This window comes from Saccostrea echinata, unplaced genomic scaffold (assembly GCF_033153115.1).
Source record: "Saccostrea echinata isolate AGI-Se365-2 ecotype Australia unplaced genomic scaffold, CSIRO_AGI_Sech_v1 ptg000004l, whole genome shotgun sequence".
Taxonomy (NCBI): domain Eukaryota; kingdom Metazoa; phylum Mollusca; class Bivalvia; order Ostreida; family Ostreidae; genus Saccostrea; species Saccostrea echinata.
In genome coordinates, this window is record NW_026889753.1 from 2,179,202 (window position 1) to 2,206,969 (window position 27,768).

The 27,768-nt window shown below is 32.7% G+C and overlaps 1 protein-coding gene across 1 annotated transcript; it reads right to left on the reverse strand.

Annotated features, from left to right (window-relative positions):
- Window positions 1-894: 894 nt before the first annotated feature.
- LOC133178989 (spermatogenesis-associated serine-rich protein 2-like) lies at window positions 895-27,173 on the reverse strand. Its single transcript, XM_061313658.1, has 16 exons — window positions 27,054-27,173; window positions 20,965-21,050; window positions 20,394-20,502; window positions 15,431-15,477; window positions 13,402-13,558; window positions 11,687-11,971; window positions 10,301-10,381; window positions 9,919-10,048; window positions 9,708-9,766; window positions 9,376-9,485; window positions 7,882-7,962; window positions 7,595-7,616; window positions 7,250-7,372; window positions 5,470-5,567; window positions 5,208-5,292; window positions 895-4,559 (listed from the first exon to the last, which is right to left on the reverse strand). Exons 1-16 carry the CDS (start codon window positions 27,079-27,081, stop codon window positions 4,081-4,083), a joined length of 1,980 nt encoding a protein of 659 aa, XP_061169642.1. The 5' UTR covers window positions 27,082-27,173; the 3' UTR covers window positions 895-4,080.
- Window positions 27,174-27,768: the final 595 nt, after the last annotated feature.

The following is a 27,768-nucleotide window of genomic DNA, read 5'->3' on the forward strand; positions in this document are numbered from 1 at the left end:
TAACTTTGCAACAGCAATACAGTAAAACATGCTCATTGCGAACACACTTATAACAAATAAATGCTTAAAGTGAAGCGATTTCCATTCCCCATGGCTTTGAAATTTATTGTTAACTTTACATATGTAACAAATTACGCTTATAATGAAGCAAAATTGCAGTTCTTGGCACTTCGTTATAAGCGTGTTTTACTGTAAATAGAATAATGATCCTTGGTCAAGTCTCTTTTTAAGCTTATTGCAATCGGACTTAAACTGTAGGAGGAGTAGCCATTTAAAAGAATTTTCCAGAAATTTTGATTTTAGTAACCATTGCAACATCATTCATCAAAAACCAATAAATAGAATTATGTGCCTCATTGTAATCTACTTGTGTGCCAAGTTATATTGAAATCAAACCAAAACTGTAGGAGGAGTAGCATTTTGAAAGTATTTCACATAAATTTCTATGTTTAGTAACCATGGCAACACTGTTCATCAAAATCCAAAAAAGTCTACTTGTGTGCCAAGTTATTTTGAAATAAGATTAAAACTGTAGGAGTAGCGTTTTGAAAAATTGTTTACAGACAGAAAGATAGGCAACGGACGCCTTACTATCGCATAAGCTCTTCTGGGGCACTTTTTACAAAAGAACTTACGACTAAGACCAAATTTAATTCTAGTCATAACGTTGTAATTTGCACTAAATTGAAAAGGTTTTAATCTCTTCAAAAGGAACATAGAAAGATATTTTTACGCTAGCAATTTTAAACAGAATCATTAATTTTGCAAAATTTTACAATGAACTGATGTGTTTTGGTCTTAGTCATAAGTTCTTTTGTAAAACGGGCACCACGTCTCTGACCAGTAGAGCTAAAAATAATAAATAATGATTACAAGATAAAACGATATGTGCCATTGATATGTTTTAATAATATAGATCTATATATATATCTATGCATATATATATAATTATGAATACACATTTTTACACAAGATCTTTAAGGTCAATATCCTTAATCAATTTTCTGCAGAACTTCCCTTAACTAATTTAACATAACAGAAGCAGCAACATCATGGACTAGTAACCAATAGGTGAATATGAACCAATGATTAATTTACCCACACATATAATGAGGCAACAAGTGATGGTATATAAACACAAACAAAAAAAGAAAAACAACCATCCTCATTGAAAAGTAAAATAAACAAATCAAGCAAAATTGCAACGATGAGCCTATACAATCCAAGTTTCCTAAGTGAATGAAAAGATAATGAGTGAAATAAATAATCAAAAATTATTTCATGGAACATGACATACATGACTGGCTTGATTCCTACAAAATACATTTCTTTTTATTTACTATAATAATATACACGTATTTGAAATTATCTCTTTCTTCTTTATAATTATATAATATATACACAATTTATAGCAGAATGGTGGTTTAATTAACAAGTTTTGCAAGGGAGAACAAAGCCCTGGTTTTCATGAGCAAGAAAAAAAAAAATTAACCCTAAGCGATACTGCTTTACACAAACCACTGAGTGTTTTACAGGGTCTATACACAGACAAGACCTCATAATGATTATAAACAATGCTATAGAGTAATACATGTACTATTAAAACAAGTAAGTAAAAATTGGAAATTTGCAGTTATATAATTGTAACACTTGCAGAATTTAATCATCTACTTGTATTTGACACTCTTCCGACATGGTTATAGTCCTTCAAAATGGTGTACTGTAAACACATGTGCAGGTCATTCATGCTCAGAACATTCACATAAATTTACCCTGCATACAAATGCCTTTGCACAATTATATTTTATTCAGCAATAACAATACTAAACGTAGAACTGTTGACTTTTCCTAATGCTTATAATTTCTGGTGTAATTAGCACATAAAAATAACCCTATTTTAAGTAAATGTAAACATAATTCTATTTAAACTAAACTCCAAGAGGTAAAACAAAGCAAAGGAAATATTTTTATGGTTGCCTTATTCAAAATGGTGACATGAAAATTCAACATCGGATTTTCTCTGTATCCCAGTTTGGCACTTAAATGAGTATAATTTAATTACAATAAGAATAAAATATAGAGAAAATTGTGCACCAAAGCTAACATTTAATAGAAACTGTAATGGGCAAAAATAAAGTTGCCTGGTACATTTTACAAAAAAGTACCTGTTGTCTTTGGAGATTAAATTATTTCACCATTGAAGAATAAAAAAGGCTATACATTACACATATTCTTGAAAGCAATTGCTTATTTATAAAAATTTGTGACCATACAAAATATATACTTAGATTATTCAAACACAGAAAGGGATTACTACAAGCAAGTCGTTGTTTATCTACATTAACAAGTTAAAAATATCATTCTTGCAGGACATGCATAGATGTTGAGACAGAAATCATTTCAAACATTCATGGTTACATTTTATTCAGTAAACATGGACTATAATATGTGTAAAAAGTAAACTGTAGAAAGATGTCATATTAAAAAAGGTCACCTCATCCAAATATTTAAACAGAGTTATAGGCCGCAAGATTGATTCCCTTGGATAATAAAATTTCTGTAGCACTGGAAGAAAAGCAACTACTTATAAGCATCCTTTACAAGATTAGACACTCTTTAAAGTAATTACTCTCATTTATAAAAGTAATTTTCTACGTAAAGAGTGAGCTTAATTATAACCACGCTTCACTTAAAGAAAGTGGCTTTAATTTCAACCTATTTCCTCCACAATAATTATTCAAATGTAAAGATAAGAATGTAAGGCTTCCTATTGTTGAATAACATGAACCGTTTCATTATTTATTAAATTAAAGCTGGCAATGTTGTTATGGATATCTAGAGCACTAAAAAAGCTTATGATATACTTCATACACTTTTGGTTATACAGTATGCTTAATTGCTTATAATTGCTTATAATGTTTTATAGAGTGATAAAATCATTCACATTTTTCAATGGATAAATATTGATAAATTTTGTAGAAAGTTTTGCTCCTGTTAATAAATGAAGTTTGTCCCAAAATGTGTCTATATCACAGATCAGTATTACTTTTATAATATACAATATACCCTGGGATGTGATTGTCTGCTACTACTTCAACCACCGAGTTAAAATCACAGTTCGTTTATCCAGAACTTTGTCCACAATCACAGCTTAATTAGTTTGTGTGTCAAATGATTATCAATGCTTTACTGATTTCATGAACAAGTTGGGTATATGTATTTCTATTTATAATTCACAACTTTTCAATACCAGCATACTATGACAATACAAGATAATGTAGATTGCATTGAATACTGTGGTATAAATACAAAATTTGACAGAATGCACTATTTTCTCCCCCAAAGAAAAACATATTCATTTGAAGGATTTATCAAGATAAGGTTTACATTGGGTAAAGGGTTAAAGTTAACTATCATAAAACAAGTAGTCATTGATTTTTAATGAAATCAATAGTACATGTATCTTATTCTTCTAGCACTAAAAGCAAAATTCCAATACTGCTGTATAACAAGTGCAATTAATACGTAATCACCCATTAATGACATTGATAAAAGCAAATGATGAATATTTCACACATTGACAATATACATGTATCAATATGGCTGAGGTGAAATTCAAAACATTAAGTAACAGGGTTTTATCACAAATTCAATACATATATTTATGTAAACAATTTTCATTTGCAAACAGAAACAAAAAAATTCATTTTATGCGTAATAGCAATTACAATTACCTGACATTCACAAAGCATTCCTTACATTATCCAAAATGAATTCACTGAATTACAAATAAAAATTTATATCAACATTCAAAAAGGATAATATAATACACGTAGTTATATTTGGGGTCCACAAACTGCTCTGATGGAATAAAGAATGATGAATTTTCTTTTTTATCTTTATGTTAGAAGTAACATTTAGAGTCTCCTAACAGACATAACTTTGAAGAGCCCCATTTCTTTACAGTTTAAGAAGATAATATTTCAATGTGTAATACAGGATCACTTGAGCTAAAAAGGATGTAACAATGAGACTAGAATAACCCCCCCAAAACACAAAGAGAAAACTTGAAAATTAAATTCATTCCTGAGGTACATTGTTTAAATCCTTTCTACCAGTAGGTTCCTTTACATTTTCTGTAGGAGTTTTGGGCCGTACATTCTCTCTAGTCGTATTTGGCCTCTCGTAACGAGGATTACTCTGTCTCTCGCCTCTCTGGGTGGCACTTTTTGGATGTTCATCCTTTGGCCTGTAATTCCTCCTGTCATTATCTCGTCTGGAGTTATAGTACTCCACTCTCCTCCTGTAACCTCCCCTTTCATAGCCTCCCTGGTTCCTATAGTAAGAGTCACTGCCATCTTTTCTGGGACGGCCCCTGTAGTTGCCTCCCCTACCTCTGCCCCTACCTGAGTACTGAGATCTCCTAATTGCTTCTGACTCTGAACTAGACTTCACAGCTCCATTTTGAGATGATTTCTCACTTGTTTCACTGGGTTTGGGTTGCATGTCAGCATTGTCTTCACTGGTAGTTTTTAGTGATGCACTACTTCCTAATTCATCTAAAAAACAAAATTAAACACAATGAAGTGCACCACTAAGAGTATGATATGCTCATCTTGAAATGTCATGAGCCATATACCTGTCATTTGCATCTATGTTGGAAGCTACTGTAACATACCAAAGTTTTCTTAATGTATACATAGCTATATTATGCCAAAAGGAGGACAAAGTGACCTACTTTTGGGTCACATGCCTCTCCCCCGATATGGCACAAGGTTGGATGCTCCTAGGTTTCGAAGTGCACAAGATTTGACCTAGATACGACTATAGATAGCTTAGTCATAGTGACCTACTTTTGGGTCAAGGTTTGATGACTTTAGGTTTCATGCTCAACATGATATGATCCAGACATAATATGACTATGTATAGTTATATAATAGCCAAATTATTCTGAAAGAGGTAATGTTTTTTGGGTCATGGCCCCTCCCCCTCCCAAGATGCATCAGCTGAAAAGGTTTGATGGTCTTAGGTCTCAAAATGTAAAAGATGTTTTGAACATGAAAAAAAGTTATGGATTGAAAGATGGATGGACAAGTGTGAAAGTCCATACCATAATAAAGCCTGCCAAAAGACTGTTCATAAAAAAAATATTTGGCTAGAAAAGATTTTCAATTTTTAATCTCACTAAATTCTTGTTTCCGACTTACAGTTAATATGATTGCTACTGGACACTGGACTAGACTTTGTGGGTGAATGGGCTTGGTCATTTTCTTCCTCTGACTTCATGTACCCCTAGAAAATAAAAAATAGCTATGTGAATAAGAAGAAATTATGATGTACATTTATATTACTTTTGAATTAATAGTTTTGATGTTTATTTTTTAATAATATACAATGTATTTTAAAAAAAAAATCTTAGTATGAAATATTTCAGGTAAAAAGCCTGTAAAATAATGGTACAATTCACACCTGCATTTGTAATGAACCTTTCAGCCTCCTTTGAAGTTCTGCCATTTCATGTGCTTCACTGGCACCTAGAGAGTCATGTTCAAGTTCATGTCCTGAATCTGCAAAAAGTACATTTATCAATATAAAAGAAGACAAGTGATTGTAAGGTCACTCTAATTAATTTTTTTTTAGATCATTTGACCCATTTGTGAACATCCCTACATAAAGGATATAACCAACCTCCCATTTTGATTCATCTTAAACCTTCTATCTAGCCGATCAGTATAATACCCTCTAAATTGTCCATGCAACTATCAAAAGAGCACCAAAAAGAAATACATGTAATTATATAGTTAAGATGAACAAATTCTAGCTGGTAACAATGCCATACATTCCCCTTTGAACACTTTGTCTATTTATTGTGGTTTTACATTAATGTTGTGAAAATCTACAACTAGCAGTCTGGGCATTTGTGTAAGATTGGTCCTCATTTAATATCTACAACATCAATGACAATTTTCATTGGTTTGTATAATTAGATACAATGTCAATCAATTTGAAGTCTGCTTCAAAAACCCCAGTTGTCTAACACAATAAACTTGGTATAGTTCAATCTTTTTTGTTCTTGATTAAAAAAAATGTCTACAAAGAGAAAGATACAAGCCACTGAATTTTTAAATAAAATTATTTACATAGACATTAAATATAAATAGTTTGCAACTAATCACATATCCTCCAGTTTACCATTTTCTACCCAAACTTGGCAATTTTTATAAAGCTTGACTTAGCTGCAATAATGTAGCCCTCTCCGATTTTTTTTTTTTTTTTTTTTTTTGGGAGAGGGCTACATGTACTCCTCCTTAGGATCTACGTAATGGTGCAAGTGCGGGAGTGATTCACTACCGCACAGATTTCAGCTCAAATTATCAGAAAGTGGGTATTTTATTAACATATCTTATCTGAACTCATAAAATGTAGTTATGCAAGACATGAATTGATCCAAAAATATACAGAACAATCCATATATCAGTTATTTTTCGTGTATGTCAACTTCACAACTTGAATTTCTCCACCATGTTTACTGACCTTGATCGATTTTATTTTGGGACAACCAATGAGAATTCGGGATCTAGGGGAGCGGATCGTTTAGGATTTCCCTTAATTTAAGCATAAATAACACTGTTAATGAAAAAATATCCCATGGAATGCTTTTTTTATCGATGTTTAGTGATACCATACAACACAAACATTTATCAACACCGACATTTACTTTATCATGTGATTTTAAATTTCAAGCGCAAGTCTCAGTACATCATGCGAGAACTGTCATGGCTGCTGAGGAGAACAACTGGTAAACACACAGATTTATTTTACTCGGTTTTCACGTATAAAGGGCTATGATGTTGATAGTGAATAAAAATTCCGTCTTATTGGAAGTAAGTTGAATACAAAAACAATTTATTTTGCCTGCAGTCGCCCGTATCTAAAAAATATATTTGCACCATTACGGAGATGCAGTGGAATTGTAGCCCTCTCCTGAAAACATCAGATTAAAAAAAATCGGAGAGGGCTACATTATTGCAACTAAGCTTGACTGTGAAGCCCTGATGAGGATTTTCTAAATTCCGAAAATACTGATCATGTGTAAGGAAGTAGAGCTAAATTTTATGAGTAAAACTGGTAATAAACTTCCTCTAGAAATAAATGAGGAAATATAGATTTGGAGAGGATGGTGTTACTGTTTTATAATAAATTTATTGATTTTAGAACTTTCCACTGTCGGTTCTTTTCGGGTACTGACCTACAACAACTGGTGCTGGACTATTGAGAGAAGAAGCTAGACTGTCCATTTCCTCTGGTCCACTACTGGCTACTGAACTCATTGATGGACGTCTGGCAGAATAAGAACATTTGACCGGTACAACTGCAAAAGTTTCAAAAGGACTTCATAAAATGCTAAGCACACATATTTGACACAGTCTAGAAATTATGACATAAATAAATTAAACTGTCAGACATGATTGCCTTTTACTGATATTAATATTTTTTAATGAAAAAAATTCAGAGTTTTATAAAATTGTTTAAATTCTGAAATAATATAGACAAAGAAAATAAAGGTCTCTATTGCCTACTGATTAGTACTCACCCTCAGCAAATTGACATATTTCCTACAACAAGAAAAATATTATGTTAAAGCAGTCCTCAGGAAAATGTTTCCAAGGCACTACCCAGTAGACTTGACATATTTTATACTGGCAAAGGGCAAATTCAGACCAACCAAGACAAAACATGTTTCCAAAAGTATGACAATGCATCAAAGACACTGCTGCAATTAAAGATCTCAAAGAATATAATTTTACTCCAGAAGAAGGAAATCTGTTGACAGAGAAAAGTTATCTAAAGTACAATCATGTTTAAAACTGTGAACCTTACCTCCTTCAGGTGATCGGAGTCATATAAGAACCTAGTTGTCCTACTTAAATCCTCATCTATCTTCCTTTCACTTATGAAATGCTGAAATATAAAAAATGTACACTTTCCTGCTAGGCCAGAATAAAATTATTGTTTGTTTGGAATTGCCTCCAGCCTCATTGAAATGACCCCTCCTGGAAAACTTTTACTGACCAAAAATAAGATTTCTGTTTATTCAATTGATTCTGTTAATACTTGTTCCATCCAAATACTTAATTAGTGTCAGACCTAAGCAAAAACTGGGTTCTTTGTTCATGAGAGATACTTTTATAAAAAATAATAAATACATGTAACTCTTGATGGCTCGAACTTCGATCTCTCGAAGTTCTTGATCGCTCGAAGTGAGTCTCCGGTCCCGAATTTTTCCACTATATAAGCAAATTTACTCTTGATTTCTCGAACTCTTGATCTCTCGAAACCCTTGATCCCTCGAAGTCAAAATGCAGTCTGGCTATGCATATTCTATTAGAATTTACCCTCGATACCTCGAAGTGGCTATGTGTATACAAGATTATGTAATTAGCACCTTTACCTGGACATTTAAATGGCCCCAGGCAGAAGACGCGGGTCTCGAGGAACGGGATGTTTAAATTCAGGTACACTTATGCTGCAAGGTGATAACTGATTTATAATTAATCATATTTTGCCTATATGCTATTAAAATAATTATCATCGACTGTCTTACGATAATTTAGAGACGCAGTGTCATTGAAAAGTAGTAATTGATTAAAAGACAAAACACTAATTTAATTTTTATTTCGAGACAATGTCAAAGTTAAACGAAATATAAAAAAAGCAGAAACAGTCTCAATGTCAATATGACGACTATTATTCGACAAATACTTGCAGAACTGCGTTCAATGATCATTTTTGGAATAGTCAAAGCTATGTACGACGCTGTAAAATGCCGTTTTCATGTAACGAATGCATAGTATGCCATATGTCCGTATTACGAAGAATAAATAAATATACATGAAATGACGATATACATTTTTTGCTTTACTCAGTTTAATGAAATATTCATCTGAATTACGGAAAAATATCGTTATTTTATGAAAACCAGGTGTAAAAGGTTAGCACTGCATGAAAATCATTACATCCGGTAAGACTAATTTTAAAACCTGTCAACAAACCCGGAAAATTCCGGACTCTTGAAAACTCGAACTCTTGATCTCTCGAAGTTTTTCCTTGGTCCCGCGGACTTCGAGGTATCGAGAGTTACCTGTACTGTAGTGTATTCACTGCTTATTGAGATTTTTATCAACAGTACTTAATTTACCTTCAATTTTGGAAAAAAAAAAGAATTCCCTCCCTCCCACTGGGTCTGAAACCCCCCATGTGGCAATTCTAAACAAACATTTTTTTTAAGGATGGCCCTATTGCACATTTCTAATTAAAAGATATCCAATTTTATAGAAATTTTAAAGAAATATAGTCATTAGATTTTATACGAACCTTTATTTCTGAGCGAAGTTCAGATAATTCTTGTTCATTCATGTTGTCTGACCTGTCTACTTTCATTTTCAGTTCTACTGCTCTTTTCTGTCTCATTGCAAATATGTCGTCTGAAGTAAATATATCTATTTACATTCTTACTCCATATTTCTGACATTGAAAAAATGAATTAAATGTGATTTCTGTTCTAAATACCTCGGGACAGATCTTTCCCTCAGACATCAGGTTTGCTATATTTTTTGATTGACACATGCATTTACTTTTTTAAGACTAAATTTTCAAATCACTGATGGCCAATGAATGGATTAATGTCCATCACTAACACTACTTACTTGCTGCCAATTTTACTTTATCCATCTCAGAAGTGAGTTCCGTTTCCCTGTTGTTTAAGCTACAGAAAAACAAATTTAGAATACTATACTAGTAAAGTATTTACATATACTATTTTGTTAATGTGTATTATTAGGATTTACATATATCAGTTTAATATTTATTTGCTATATGCAGCTTCCATAGAAGTGACAATCATGAATGTAATCTCACCTTGTTCTCATTTCATCAAATACAGATTTGATTCTTTTGTAGGTTTTATCTACTTCTTCATTTAAAACCATACGGAATCTCTCTAATGCAACAGTTTGTCTATGCAAGTCTTTCACCGACTTTTCTAATCCTAAAAACAAATCAAATCAGTTTCATATTAGATACAATTACTTGGTACAACAAATACAACTGAACCTGGGCACTTTATAATTTCAGCAAATTAATGTAGTAAATGCACATATATTTAATCATACTACATATACATGTATATGTTTATTATTAATATTTTGGACTGGAAACATGATTTAATTCACAACAGACAGTTGAATTTCAAACGTGAAACAGTTAAGGATGAACAGCTGATTTCAAGATTGTAAATTACCATGATGTGCTTTATAGTGTGTTGGTTTATGTTCGGGTTGAGAAGTTGTGCTGGCAGTCCTTTGTCTGTGGGAATGTGAACCTGGAATATGTAAGAGAAAGCACTGGATATATGAGGGTCTAACATGTTATAAAAAGCTTCATCCTGTGTTCGCTCATAATATTTTGCATTAATGCTAATGATTTATCAAAAGAAAATTGAACTTATAATTAAGATGAACACATTTTCAGAATACCATGCAGGACAAAATTTGGCAGAAATTGCCTTTCGACTTGTAAATTTAAAGGAATAATATTTATCCCAGCGAGAGTTATAAATCTCTTTCATTAGATGGTCAATTTAATATCCTTAATTCACCAAACTGTATCACTGCACATTAATATGTTTCTGATCAGATATGTATTACAAATATGAGACTGGCAACCATTTACTTAAGTAATTCAACGCAAGAAGCAGGGGTTTAAAAATATGGAGGTCTGAAGCCTGGATCCTTAAGTTATGAGATGGACTAGTTAATTATCACCCTCCAATAGTCCGTGGGACTAGTTGTATAAACAGAAAAAAAAAATTATTTCCATTCTGCAAAAGTTACCCCAGAAGTGTAAGAATTGTCTTCCCTAAAGCTGCATAAAAGTTTTCACTTGGACAAGAACTTCTAAGGAGAGTGGGTTTAGTTGACCTAATACCCTTCTTAAGTGATTACTGTGTGTTGGAAGTTATGGCAATTAACAACCAACTGATAAATGGTATAATGAAATTGAATGACTTTGTTTAATTGTAACCAGAAAAAATTTGAGCCAAACTTGCTGTATCTATATCATTTTTATTCAGTTAATGTTATTCATGTCTCTGTTTCATAAGTCAGAAATAATAACACAATGGATTTAGCAATCAGTTGAGAAACAAGTTTGATTTTGAATTCTTTCCTACTCTTCTGTACTAAATCTATTACTTCATTCCTAAGTTGTCTAACAAAGGATTTTTTCTTTCTTGTAAAGAAAGATGTTAGAGACTTTCTTATAGCAACCAAAATTCCCTTAGACTGCACTCCCTCTTCCAACATTTTTTGTTCTACTAAAGTAAGAGATTCACATTCAGTGTACCATGGAAAGGAAGGAGGATTACTTCATGAAGCAAAATAATTTTGTACTGCTAATCAGTTACTCATATCAGACCTATAATATTGCACATATGATTTTTTCTGTTGGGGGGGGGGGAGGGGGAGGTTGACCAGAGATGCCCCCCTCCCAGATAATTTTTACTGGAATAACCCTTATGTACTGTAAATAAAATACAATAAATCATCAAACTACAATGTTGCACAAACAAAATAATCTAATCAATTAATTCTGATAAATTTTAAGCTAAAAAGGACTCTTTCCTTACCAGAGTGAGTTCGTTGTCTATTGTGAAGATGGCTGTGGGGTTGCCTCTGTGGCTGAGGCGTTGACCCTGCCCTCTGGGGTTGTGACGATGATGCTGTAGGGGAGTTTCGAGATGAGGGTTGCTGCCTTTGAGGCTGGGGTGATTGCTGTTTCAATGGGGATGAATTAGAGGATGGTGCATTGTTGTTAACATTTGGAGATGTCCCTCTAGCTTCCTTTTCACCTTCTATAAATGCCTGCCCCCCTCCTGTTGGCTCTGTGTCTGTATTATCTAAGTTTATGGATTCTGTTTTGTTAAAAGAAAGTCAATGATATGATATGTAATTTATAAATCCTTATTCAAACAAAAAAGTTAAATAGTTAAACAAATAATGTCTTTAGGGATGTTATTTAGTTTAATCGGACACATTTGAGAATGTTTACAAATGGTGGCCTTACATAACTTGAAATAAATACCTTGACATAAAAAGTAAATCAAAGGAAACTACAAGTTTGGACAAAAAATAACTGAACTGGCATTAATTTGAAATTTTTACACATTATAAACAATTTCCACTTAATTACAAGGAATCAGGAAATGCCAATAAGAGGAAAAGTAAATGATGTGCATGCAATGTACTTAAAATGAGGAAAATTAACCACATAAATGGGATCTCATTGTGAAATTAGGTCAATTTAATTAATCCCTTTATCTCAAAATATTTTGATCTGCACAGTATACATGCATACAATCATCTGAATCTAAATAAATTAACTAGTAATTACAACTATTAAACTTTTTATATCAATGGAAAATATTTATCAACAATACAGTAATTTAAAGACCCCAATTTAAAATTTTAAGCTATTCAGGGATTTATCAGCCTATTTTGGGAAACACCATTTTTGGGGAATTGGGAAAAAATTATTGGCTATTTGGTGAAATTGGGAAAAATTAAAAATGTTGCTTAAATCATGTATTCAAGTGTAATTCATTTAACACTTCAGCATGAACTCTAATTCGGGCAACCATAAACAAACAATTAAATATGATCCAACTTCATCATACAAGATCAATTATGAATACTAGACTAATAAAGTAAAATTTACTTAAATGAGTATAAAGTATTTATACAACTTAGGGTAGTACATGTGTGTATGAGATTTCAATTTAGGTCATTATAGAATCTGTTTCTGGAAAATATAAACCTCCTGCAAAAAAAATTATACTAAAGTACACATTTTCTCAAAATCCTCTTTTAATATGTATTAAAACATTGAAAATATATTTTTCTATCTGAAATAATGCCTACAGTTCTTACCATTCATTCGCAGATCATTTGAGTAGGTGGAAATAACTTAGTAAATCTATACAATTACACAATATCACCATTTTCAGAAAAACGGAAGAAATTCGGATTAAAAGTTGGCGATGTTTTTACAGTGTTGTTAAACGTGTTATGACTGTAGCTTTGCTAAATGAGTTAAATAGATGAAAATTACAGACAATCTGACAATTTTAATCTGTGTTTTTACAAGAAAATTAAATATAAAAGCATTGTTCACCAACTGGGAAAAAATACAACCAAACTGGGAAAAACTGAGCTCATTTTCAATTGGGAATGGGGCCGAATTTCGGCCCCTGAGAAGGTACTGATAAATCCCTGCTATTTTAAAATTAGACTTGAATTTCAGATGTAAAACTGCTGAATTTATAAGGCTGCTGAGTTATCTCACCATTTACTATGATTCCATTCGGTATACCATCTTTGACTGGTATACCGTTAGATAGGGGTGGTGAGGAGGCCTCTTTCTTGGGGGACTGTAACTCCCCCTCCTCACCAGCAGCTTTGGATGAAGCCTTCTTTTTGTTTTTCTTCTTCTTGTTTGGTGTCTGAATCAAGAAATGTCAAAATGTATATATATATATATATATATATATATATATATATATATATATATATATATATATATATATATATATATATAAGTAGCATTAGATCAACAAAAACTTGACACAAGCGTCATCACTTCTCTTGGTTTCTTTTTTTGTCTAACATCTCTTTCAACTACACAAACAATGCATTGCATAGACCATACACTAGTTTTACGTTAAATAAGATTACCTATCTCCAACATTCTTGTTACAATGTACAGTGCCCACTGTCCAATCCGACAACTGTGCAATCCAGCACACTGGACTTTCCAACCTCATATCTTATTCCCAAAAACTTCTTTATAATTAATATAGAATAAAACACTATATTCCGACCGCTGTACATTCCGAATTCTGGCGCTTTTTTTGTCATCAAACTAGATAATTACATTTATGATTTCACCTGGGTAATTTGACATAATTAAACAGGTGTACCGTAATTAGCCGCTGGCCAGGTAACATTAAAGTCCCGTTTGGTCGCAAGATTGGTCTACTTAGAGAGTAGTTAATTACGAGTTTATAAGGCCATGCCGCAAAAAAAAAAAAAAAAATGAGTACAGCAAAATTCTGTGTTACATGTAGACAATATATAATTTAAAGGCAGCATTTCCGGGTTAATATACACTGAAAAAAGCGAGGCTGTGCACATAAAAGATTTGCCGGAAGCAAAAATGACTGCTTTAAAATTCCCATTAAATTTTAAAATATTACGCATGTTTGATTAAAATTCAACCGCAATTGCAATGTTTTAGAGAACAACGTCCCGTTTGTATGAAAAGTCACGTGATGGTATTAATAGCACACTCTATGACTAAAAGTAAACAATGGAGAAAAATTGGAGAGAAATGTACTGTAGAAAAAATAATAATACAGTAAAACTCTGTTATAAGAAGTCACTGGGTCCTGTGAAATTACTTTGCTATATCCGTAATTCATTATATCCGAAAAAGAAATTCATTAAGTTTATATAGCTGGGGATTCAAGAAAAATTCGCTATATCCGTGAATTCACTATATCCGTGTTCGTACTAAACAAGTTTTACTGCACCACTGTGAAGAGAAGGTAGAAGAAATATCTACTTAAATATCTACTTTCAGAAAGTAAAATGCTAAAAATTAAATTGCTACATCTCAAAGCGATCGGCAGTTCCATCTGTTTTGTTCATTAAAAAAAAATCATTGTATAACTACAGTTTACTAATGCTATCACAAACACCCTTTCTCGAATAATTCCCAATCAGCCGAAGGTATATTTTATTCAACAAAGAAACACACAATTATGCAAACATTTTGACAGTTAAATACACACTTACTCTAATCCTAATGAATATATATACACACACATATATATATATATTTTTTTTTTGCATGAAGTCATCTGACACAAATCATAATGCTCAGAAATATTCAATACTGGGTAATCAGACACACTGTCTAATCCGACATTGATTTTATTTCCCGCAGCATGTCGGATAAGACAGGTTTCACTGTACTTTGCTCTCATAAGCTTGCTCAAAGTAACTCCTAATTTGCATATGTTAGTAATGTTACCATTATAAGCTTTACTTATACCAGTGTGACACAAGCAAAATATACTGGTTCATTACGACATTTAATAAAAAAAATTAAATGAAAGCCTTAAACTACGTACATTATTTATATGTCTTTGTAAGAAACTTTCGTGTCTAAACTTTATAGTTTATCCCCCCAAAAAAGTATCAAAAAGTTTAAATACTAATCACTTTTATGAGTAAACTAGATATAATAGCACATAATTTACATAACAGACTTAAAGCAAAGCAGGATTCACGAGTAACACCTCTGACAGTACCTTATTTCCAGACCAATGCCATTCTTGTAGGGCTTTCTGAGCTCCATCTGTAAAACAAGTAAAATACATTTATTAAAATCTACTAACATCTTAACAATGAACAGTGTTTGTCATTCTTCTTATTAAATTGAAGTACATGCTACCATTCACTTTTTTCTCATTCATTACATATATTACAAGCTATATTACATAATCTTGCCTTGAAAAGTAAACCAATAGCTACAAATTACCTTTGCACAAATTCTCAAAAATTGATTCAAGCTCAATTACATAACCTGAAAACGTCTAAATTATAAAATCAATAGTACTGCACAAAATATGGTAGGAAAGTAAAGCTGTTAAAGAATTCTCAAGGATATTCTTCTTAGAATTTCCTATTGACATGATGAGTACCACAATAATATGTAAGCATTAAATAAAGCTCCTTTGATCTTTTTAGTTCTGATATATTACTTAACAAGAGGCCCATGGGCCACAATGCTCACCTGAGTAACTTTAGTCCTGCTGTTCTTCACTAGACTTTCCCCCATGTATTACACCTATTGTGGTCCCATCCTATCCCTGGGGTCATAATTTTAAATTTAGAATCTACACTACCCTACGATACTTCCACATAAGTTTCAGCTTTCTGGCCCAGTGGCTCTTGAGAAGAAGATTTTTGAAGATTTTTCCTACATATTTCAATGTAAAACTTGGATTTCCTATTGTGGCCCTGCCCTACCCCTGGGGATCATGATTTGAACAATTTAGAATCTACACTACCCCAGGATGCTTCCATATAAGTTCAGCTTTTCTGGCCCAGTGGTTCTTGAGAAGAAGATTTTTAAAGATTTTTTTTCAATATATTTCAATATAAAACTTGGATTCCCTATTGTGGCCCCACCCTACCCCAGGGGTCATGTTTTTAACAATTTAGAATCATCTACACTGCCCCAAGTTGCTTCCATATAAGTTTTAGCTTTCTGGCCAAGTGGTTCTTGAGGAGAAGATTTTTAAAGATTTTTTTTCAATATATTTCAATGTAAAACTTGGATTCCCTATTGTGGCCCCACCCTATCCCGGGGGTCATGTTTTTAACAATTTAGAATCTACACTACCCTAGGATGCTTCCACATAAGTTTCAGCTTTCTGGCCCAGTGGCTCTTGAGAAGAAGATTTTTGAAGATTTTTCCTACATATTTCAATGTAAAACTTGGATTTCCTATTGTGGCCCTGCCCTACCCCTGGGGATCATGATTTGAACAATTTAGAATCTACACTACCCCAGGATGCTTCCATATAAGTTCAGCTTTTCTGGCCCAGTGGTTCTTGAGAAGAAGATTTTTAAAGATTTTTTTTTCAATATATTTCAATATAAAACTTGGATTCCCTATTGTGGCCCCACCCTACCCCAGGGGTCATGTTTTTAACAATTTAGAATCATCTACACTGCCCCAAGTTGCTTCCATATAAGTTTTAGCTTTCTGGCCAAGTGGTTCTTGAGGAGAAGATTTTTAAAGATTTTTTTTCAATATATTTCAATGTAAAACTTGGATTCCCTATTGTGGCCCCACCCTATCCCGGGGGTCATGTTTTTAACAATTTAGAATCTACACTACCCTAGGATGCTTCCACATAAGTTTCAGATTTTCTGGCCCAGTAGTTCTTGAGAAGAAGATTTTTTCTATATATTTCAATGTAAAACTTGGATTCCCTATTGTGGCCCCGCCCCACCCCTGGGGGTCATGTTTTTTACAATTTAGAACCTACACTACCCCTAGATGCTTCCACATAAGTCTCAGCTTTTCTGGCCCAGTGGTTCTTGAGAAGAAGATTTTTAAAGATTTTTTCTATATATTTCAATGTAAATCTTGGATTCCCTATTGTGGCCCCACCCTACCCTCAGGAATTATGATTTTAACAGTTAAAAATTTACACTACCCAAGGATGCTTCCACATAAGTTTCAACTTTTCTGGTCCAGTGGTTCTTGAGAAGAAGATTTTTTAATGACCCCACCCATTTTTGCCTTTTCTTGGTTATCTCCCCTTGTAAGGGGGCTTGGCCCTTCATTTTAATAATTTAAATTCCCCTTCACCCAAGGATATTTTGTGCCAATTTTGGTTAAAATTGGCCAAGTGGTTCTTGAGAAGAAGTTGAAAATGTGAAAAATTTACAGATGGATGGACGGACAGAGACAGACGGATGGACAGACGAACGGATGACCGACAATCGGTGATCAGAAAAGCTCACTTGAGCTTTCAGCTCAGGTGAGCTAAAAATCCATCTCTGAAACATATAGGATGCATTACATGACTATTAACTTGTGTCTTGGATTGTTTAAACTTGTATGTTGATTACTACCGGTACATATGTGTATAATGAACTCTTAACATTTGAATTCTTTGTTAATGAACTGTAAATTTTAGATTCAGTAATTAGGCTGCTAACAAAAACTGAAAGTCAACTGTCCTTTGGACAAGTTGTTGACTAATTTCACTTGAATGAGTTGTTTAACTGTTAACAGATCCTTATACAAGTAAGAAAAAATATTTTTTCCCCTTTTGTCTATTCCAGATACTAGTGACATTAAATATTCTTCTGCATTTCTATTAACATCCTTTTTCTAATGGTGTTGTTTTTCTGACTTATAATAATGCAGCATTAAAGTGTCTAAATCATGCTGAAGACAATTTATTACCATAGTTGTTATCAAGGCATATTATTAAACAGTGCATAACATTGTTTTATGGACTTAGCTGATCTTGAATACAAATTGCAAGAAATTTCATCCTTTAAATTTCTTGGAGCAAGTTATTCAGTTGCCTAATTTAATAAACTCTTCTTTGGGGAAGTTGACTTATCAGAAAAAGAAATCAGTTGGAAATGGATGAAAAGTCCAGAGTTTTCAAACTGAAAACCTATGGAATGTGAACTTCAGTTTAAGCAAGTGGAACAAACCATATACAGGTAAACTTTGGTATCTCGACATCGGATATGTCGACAACCTGGGATATGTCGACGTCCTTCCGCGGTCCCGGCAGTATTTACTATATAAATGATTTCCAAAAACCCTGATATGTCGACCTCGGTAATGTCGACAACCCGGGTTATCTCGACGTATATTCACAGTCCCAAGAGTAAAATTTACCTGGTATATGTCTACATCGGCAATTTTCTGCTCTACTGAACCTAACTGTTTGTCAGATAGGGTCACTCGTCACACGCAGACGACTCCGGGTATCTCGACGTCGTCAAAATTTCACACCTTTCACACCCATGTTTTGACTGCACACTGCTTAATTAATTCTATAGACTCTGTTTGTAGGTGAATCCCAAGCCCCCTCGGCGACTTTGGGAAGTTAATTGCTTAATGTTCAACTTGGGTAATATCATTGCTTAATCTACACGATTCTGCGTAAATGTACAGACGGTTATATATATCGAAACCTAACATAACTTTTAAATATGAAAAAGATAACTAAAATTCAATGAATAACAAACACACTGAATAATTCAAACGAAGGAATTAAAAGATGTTTTAATGATATTTTGTAGTTAAAATGTATTCAACAGGAAACAATCCAACTAACGACACAATTGACCGAATCAGCAGTAATTCATGCATCTGTAACATCACTACGTTAGTTTAAATACACAAATCTCTTTAAATAATTAATTTTAATGTACATTCTTCCTGAATGAAATAAGAAAAAATAATCCGCATTAATTTTTTTCCGTATATCGGATGTTGACTTTTATACGGTTCGAAGTTTATAGAGCGCATTTCGTATCCTGTTCTGACAAAAAGGCAAGTTTAGAAGTTACACGCGAATGCTGTAACTTTGTGCTGAAACTTTGTGAATTAAGAAAGACTTCGATAAAGAACACGTTTTATATGCAAGATTTTTAAAATAACTTCTTAGATTTTTAATAAAAATAGAAGGAATTCTGAAATATGTTGAGCTACAGTCTATTATATTGAAGTCATGTACATATAATAAGCTTCTGTTTTGCTATGCATCTTGGACGTCAAGTCTCAACTCTGATATCTCGACACCTCGGATATCTCGACATTTTCCGATGGTCCCGTCGATGTCGAGATAACGAAGTTTACCTGTACCATTGTCTGTTCTGTGATTTGGTGATAACAAAATATTATAAATGAATACTTTAAATGTTATGGTTTACTGACCCTCTGATAAAAGAGACAACTCTCCCAGGAATTAATGAACATTTTTTTTGTTTGTGTATTGTTTAACGTCCCTCTCCAGAATTTTTCACTCATATGGAGACGCCACCACTTGCCGGTGGAGAGCAGACTTGTCGAAATCCGTCAGTCCTGTCGGCAAGGCCGGTAAAAATTTGTCTGGACTGACAACTTTTAAGAAAACGTCGGTCCAAATGACCGTTTGAAAAAATCGAGCGTGATGCAAATTTAATACAGGTCGGGATCGGGATGCTTAGCTGAAGGTCACAAACACAGACAAAAAAATGGCCACGTACATGGCGTGTTGACGATAGCCAATTAAATTTGTGATAGCAAAGTCATAAAACGTGTCATTTATGTCTTTTATTAAAGACTTTCTATCCCAAGGAAGGAAACTTGTAAGATTGAAGGCTGTTGAAAATAATCCAGGGCATTTTGGTGCTGTTATTCATATGACTTTCACAGTGTCAAAATAAGGTACATGTATCTGGTCTGACAAAACTTGACAGTGCACTTAAAAGTACTTGTGCATTTCCTCTTTATTTGTCAACTTGACCAGACTAACAACCCTTTTCTTGTAAACATTAGAAAATTGTTAAGAATATCAATGTCTAGTTCTGAATTTACCCACATATTTTTTTCTTCACTTTTCCTGCATTGAAGAACATGTGACACAGTGTATTGACTTTAGTATATTGATCTCCCTCCTACTCCTTTATGACAACATGTACATGACTCTGGAATGTTAAACCTTAAGTTCTAAAATTCTGTCTTACCTTCACAATAAGCCTGGATGGCCTTAGCTACATCATACTCGTAGTACTGCAAGACTAAAATGATTTCATTGTTGCTTTTCCCCAGGATAACTTCTCGTACTGCATTCACCTATGAGTAAAACAATTATAAATATTACTTTTTCACCTATACATCTTTTTTTGTCATGGCATTTACAATTTACTTTCAATAAAAAATTTGACTCATTATATAGTGTATCCAACAAGAACTGCATTTCTGTGATTACACCCAGCTCATAGATGTAGTATAATTTGTGGATTGTAATTATTGCATTTTGACCCCTTGTTAAAGAAATTTTAAATTTCTAACCAAAAAATAAGAAATTTGAATATTTTGGTTATTTTTCTTTTTTTTTTTTTTTTGGAGGGAAAATTGATTTGACAATAAAAATTGTGCATTCACAGAAACAACCCTTTACATATCACTGAAACATGAAATCTTGGAAACTTAAAATAGAACAGTGTTTTATCTGTCATACTTTGATGATCGATTGTTTTAGGGGAACTAAGAAAAATGAATTATATCCTGGCACCCCATTTTGTTTGTTCCCACCTTTTCCTTGATATTCTCTTGCGCTAGGGAAACTTCTGCCATGACCGCTTTAGTTCTTGTATCAAAGTGTATTGTTCCCGAGTTTTCTGAAAAAAAAAACAAGGCAACATATTACTTTCCTGTACTACATGTATTTACTATTATGCACTTGATGTATCAGTACTTTGAAATAGAAACTAGTTTTTACTTTGATAAACATGTAAAAAATGCTACCATATGGCTGTATATTAAGCCTATGACAATCTATAAACAAATTGTTGTGATAAAACTTGGATAAAAATTAATCTGTAACTGTTGGTTTTACAATGTGTTCTGGCTACAATTTTGTTTTAAAGAAAAATCAATTTTCTAGAATACTGCAACATCCTAAAACAACATGAAATTTTAACTTTAAGCAGTATGCTGGTTAGCTTTCAAAAGCAGCTTATATTTAAAAAAAAAAAATCCCCTTTATTGATTTGGACTGTATCAGGTCTTTGGTCTACAAACACATGCATACTCAATGAAAAGCTTTCAAAGAGGAGTTTTTCAAGGTTCCAGGAATACTACTGAGCCAGTAAATTAAATATCTTATTAATAAATCATGATTACAGTACCATCCATTATGTTAAAGACTGAAGATCCCATATGAACTTGCCATTTCCCCCACACACATTATATTAAGAGATTACAATGTTATATAAGGATAATTTTAACTAGGCCGAGTCTAATCATTTCTACCCTAGAGATTTTGATAAATTTTCTTTAATTAATTTTTACTGTTAAATCGAATGTTTACCGTCCTGATTTCTTAGAGGGTCATCTCAAAAATTGTCAAATTTTACTATTGGACCCTATGGGAATTTGTTGGAAAAGCACCTATCACATTTTTTCCATATTTTTTGTATTTCTACCCTAGAGATTTCTTTTTCAGCTAAGTACATGAAAGTTATTGTAAAAAGCCACCAAATTGTGAAGTTTAAAAAAAGTTGACCATCTAGGTTGGTTTAGGAATTATTATAAAGTTTATTTTTTCAAGGCCCAATACGTCTAAAATTGCCATATTGCAGTATATGTATATATTGTTGCAGATGAATTATCGGCGCAGATGAATTACTTTGTTAAAATATAGCATTGTTTAGATTGCTAGTATGTTTCTTTTGATGTTCTGTCAACAGTTTTTAGTAAAATATCCATGGACGTCTTGAATATACAAGCAAGTCATGTGTCATTCTTAAGCGTCATGCATTGCTGACAAAATCGGAAAACAGTGACGTCGTTAGATCCATTTCAGCATTTTTCCTAATTATTGTCGTAAAAGCACATTTTCAGATCCATAGGCATTACAGATAATGTTAATTTTGTATTAAAATCACAATATTTGGGAAAAGTGTAATGTCGCATATATGACTGAGTGAAATTAGCTGCGCAAAGTCATGCGCACTCAAATTAGACTCAGCCTTGTTAAATTCTAATTCACTACAGCATCATTCAGGAGACCATAGTCAAAATGAAATATAAAACAAATTCTGACTCAATTTGTAAATAAAGATGTGTGCACATGATTATTATTATTTTTTTTGTTTGAATAAAGACTTAACTAATTCAAAGTGATATGAAATATATCCAAGTCGTATAAATAACCTTAATTAAAGTGAATGTTGTCAAAAAAAATTAAGTCATAATACCATATGAACACAGTATATTTCATAAATATATTGCAATAATACACTGTACAAGCAACCTATTTTGAAATATTTTCTTTCACTGGTGCTTTGTAGGATTTGATGTTCTCAATAATGTGACATAATTATTTCAAGTTTTAAAGGAGTACCTTGGATTCTATTCCAGGGCTAATTGCACAATGTACAGTGCATAAGCATTCTCAAAGAACTCATGTAATTTTCTCCACTAACATAGATCAGTAACCAATTATATATATAAATACATACAGGAAGTCTTAGTTGAACCAATCATGAACCAAAACGTATGAAATCCCCCCTCTACTGATTTACGTAAACAACTGCTGTATTTACCAACCACAATACCACTATCAAAGAAAAAAGCCACTCAACAAATGCATTCATGCATTTGTTGACACATGGTTAATGAGTACTATAAGATTTTCAGCTGTACTTTTAACTACTTATTTGTTAACAGTTTTTGAACTTTACATGTCCTTTGTAAAATACCAAGATAACTTGAAATGATCACACATGAAATTTGAAAAAATCACTTCATTTGTGTAATACATAAATACAAAAAAATTGTTTTGTTTTAACCGTCAAGAAAATATAATCAATAATTGCAATTAGACCCACTTTTTAAACTTTCACATTTAAATTCAAAATAAACAATTTCTTCCCTCAGCAAACAAAAACATGTGCAGGCAAGATGTTTGTCAGAAACAGCATTAAACATCCTTATCAACCAGGCAAGAGTGCAGGTTTCTACAAACCAATTCAAGTTACATACATAATTTCAAATTAATTTCTCACAAAAACTATGCACTGCGAGTGTTTCACACATATCGAAACTTTTACAAGTACCAGTGCACAGTTTCAAGTTTTTTCTTGCATCATTATCTGGGTTCTTATCAATTCTCAAAAATAATTTCTTTAGGGCTGTTAGCAATGGCTTACATACATGTGTATACATAAATGTGACCAAAAAAACAAAAAAACACTGTGGTATAGAGCTAAGCCATTACACACAAAGCCTTCAATACTATTAGTACAAAGTCTTGTCATACATTAGTGGCCATCCACTGTTACAAGAATTCATATAAACAAAAGGATTATGTTGATTTCTCAAAAAATGTCAATAGTTTTTTTTTCCAATGTTAATAGCCTCTGTCTGTATATTGCACAATTTTTATAAATGTTTCATTTCAAATTTCTTATGCAGTGCAAGTATACTTTCCAACTTCAGCTAATTAACACTAGCCATACATCAGTATGTCACTGCATATATAGCTACCATGTCAGAAAGTTACAGGGAATGCAGTCGAAATTTATTGCTTTAATTACCCATGAGCACTTTTGATAAGGTGATAAAAAGGTTATGCTTAATTAAAACTAGGTCATTCTGTTTGAAAATCAATATTAAAACCACTTCTGCATATACCCATATACAAACTGCCAAACTGTTTGTTCAACACGATGATGACAATGCTCCTTTGACATTTATATTGATCTATCAGGACTCTGTACGTCATCTAAGATCAGTATCCAAGCAAGCACTTAATTTTTTTTAATATTTAAATTATGAATTTTGGTAGTATACAAAACCAGGTCCTTTTTTTTTATTGAACTGGGAAATATTTTAGTCCTTCTGATCTTTACAATAGTGACAGCTTGACAGATAGACTGTAGAGAACACACCTAATCCAAATTTGCTTGAAGTGTAACAGAATATTTATGTGTAAGAAAGTGTGAGACATAAACACCTTTACCTATTGCAAAGGTAGTACATACTTTTATACCTGTGCATTAGGATTTGGATCAAAGCATGAGGGGGATCAATGGTTTCACTTTTGCTAAGAGAGCTTCATAGGTTCAAAATACTAAGAAAGTTATTACATGTACTTGATCATTGAATGTTATGGATTATAAAAGTGTGGGGTAGAAAATGAGGCTATTACAGTAGAGGAACTACTACTGAGCTCATATTTCGACTAAATTCCTATTTATACTGGGACAGATCTAGGATTTAAAGTGAGAGATGCCAGTTGATTATAGGCAGGAGGTCTGGGAGCCACCTTGAGCTGAGTCCAGGTCAAGGCCTTGGCGGGGGGGGGGGGGGGGGGGGGGGGGCTCCAGGAGCTCCTGGATTTTAGTTTGCCAGATAAAAATGAAGTCTTTTAGTGTTTTAAAAGTAGAAAAATTTACTATTTTCTGTCCCCTTGATTACAGATGAGAATTAGGTTATAATACATGTACTACCAAAATATTTTAAAGTCTGTAGAAAAAAAGCCTAGAAGCCAAGTCTCCAGAAGTTCCTACATTATATACTATTATATTAAAATATTTGAAATGAAACCTATTATTTACACACCTCAATCTGATAAATTTATCATGTACTAGAACTGTTAAAAGAAGGAACCAAGATTTATCTTGAATTTGACAATTTACTTTAAGCCCCCTACCCTCCTTATCAGAATCTGCTGCTGCTATATAGAAATACATGTACATATAAATAGATTAGTAAAAAAAAAAAAAAGCTTCAAAGGTCATTTTAATTAGAAAAACTAATTTCTAATTTATTTTTAAATAAATTTAAAACTTCATACATTAAGTAACTCTTATAAAATCAAAACTGATATTATAAATATGTCATATGAAGAAAAATAACATTTCCTTGTATTCTTCAGAACTTTTAGTAATAAAGCACATGGCATTCTGTTCATTTTAGTGGTGTTTTGACATCTTTATATTATCCAATACTGAAATTTATGTATTTATGATGTATTTATGTAAACATGTGGCATGATGCGCAAAATAAAATCAGTCCTATTATAATGTAGTCCTTAATTACTTACTATAAATGGTCCAATAATTGGGATTTATGAAAAATTCATATTGCACTCTCATTTAAAAAAATATATCTAAGATCAGGATTTATCCAATATAAAAATTATGAAATCAGGCCCCATTCCCAATGCAAAAAAATGGTACCTTCTTTCGCAACTGAATTTATTAATTTTCTTATTTGTCACCCTAAAATTAAAGATCATATATTAAATTTGAATAGATAACTTAAATACTCATGTTCCTGTTTGTGTATATTGCAGAACAGATAAAAATTTAAAAACAAAACACCAGAAACCCAAAATACATGTACTAGTATATGAATAACAATTTTCCCAAAACATGTATTCTCTGCTTCCCAATTTAACTGCCAGGAGCCCTGGCCAGTCTGTACCAGAAAAGGGTTTGAGAATCATGGAAATTCAGCAGTACCAACTTAATCAGAACATAAATACATCTAACATTAATGTTTGATGCACATGGGCTCCAGAAAAACTGTGCATTAATTGATTGTTTAAAAATCCAATTGTTTTAAGCTTACTGATTCTGTGCATGTCATATGGTAAAGTGGTAACTTGTTCAATAAATTTAACTCCAATTTCTCCACATTTACCTCTCAATGATAACAATTTCCTTGGGTATGACACTAATTTTCATGATATATATACATATATATATATCAAATGCATACAAATAATCCCACCCTTTCAAACACATGCAATAGAGTCACATTTGACAACACTGAAAATTTAGTTTTTCATGTGCATCTATGTGCATTTACAGCCCTCAAGAATTACTAAATTCTGAGAACACACAATTTTTCTTGTTACAGACTGGTAATTTCATATACTGAATTGCAGATTTGATTCTTAATAATATTTCTTGCATTTTTCTTCAACAGTACATGGCTCACTCAATATTTAATTCAACAATATTTAATCAATTCTCTACATATTTTTTTTTTTATCGATAAGCAGATACATGCAGACTTGACTTCTAGCCTACCCATCTTTAATTTCTTACTTTATTCATTGTGAGTCAAAAAGGCAAATATTGGTTCACACTGTTATACAACTCATTTATGCTGACCTGATAGTAAACAATACACCTTCTTGACTCAACATTCCACAAGTAGTTGTTCATATATTTAGTTTTTGAGATGCATTGACATGATTAAATCTGAATTCAGTAAACTGAACATGCATTTAACAGACATCTAGCTCTTTCACTTGATGAAATTACTTTGTTAATCTACGTTACATAAATATACTGATGTCAACATGAAACCGGTTTTTAATACATCCCTCTTTTTTGCAATGTACATAAATTCTTCCCCTATGAACCAACGTATGCCAGTCATAACTATAATTTCAACAAATTTTACACGACAAAACAATGAAAATAAAACGTTTGTTTGACGTAGCTTCGTGGGAAATGTTCCCAGGTTGCAGAAGAATCATTGCTTGTTATGAAAACCGATGTTACACAAAATAAACAGACGATAGTTTCTCAAACATTACAAGCTGAAAAACACAAGCTTGCCGTATGTAATACTACGAAAACTTAATAAATGAACAATACCTGATCGAATACCGTTTTTCCTTGCCATCTTTGTCAAATATCGCTTGTGCTAGAAAGTTGCAGAGTACTGCCACTTCTACCGGAAGTGCTGCCTATTTCATGCGAAAATTTTACTAGTTCCGGAACAAACGAGTTAGATTTCGCGCCAATATTTAAAGATTAAACAAATAAAATTAATGCAATGGAAGTGTGCGAAAGCAGAAGAATTACTGCTTCTTATGAAACCGATGTTAAACAAAAATTAACATACATTTTTAATCACTGTTACTATTTAAAATAATGATACTAATACTAAAATAATAATCACATAACTGAAATATTCTGTTTGAATCATAAAATTATTTCCGGGCATATTTAATTCATTAAAGATCATAAAACAGGCAAGTTTAGGCATGCATCTGTTTTTTTTGTTGTTTTTTTTTTATTTAAAAGAAAATATTGTAGACATTGGATATGAGTCACCCACAAGACAACTCACCACTACAGGGTCGATCCAGCAACTGTAACATGTCAGACTCGGTATTTTTTTAAGAGAGAGAGAGAGTGTGTGTAAGAGAGAGAGAGAGAGAGAGAGAGAGGTGGGACTTCATTTGTTAAACCGGCGTACGCCGAATGCGCCGCTTGATCTTTGGTAACCCGGCTTGTTGCTTCATTTGAATGGGGAAGGTTCGACGGCATACGCCGATCTCGCCGGTCATTTTTTTAAGAGAGAGAG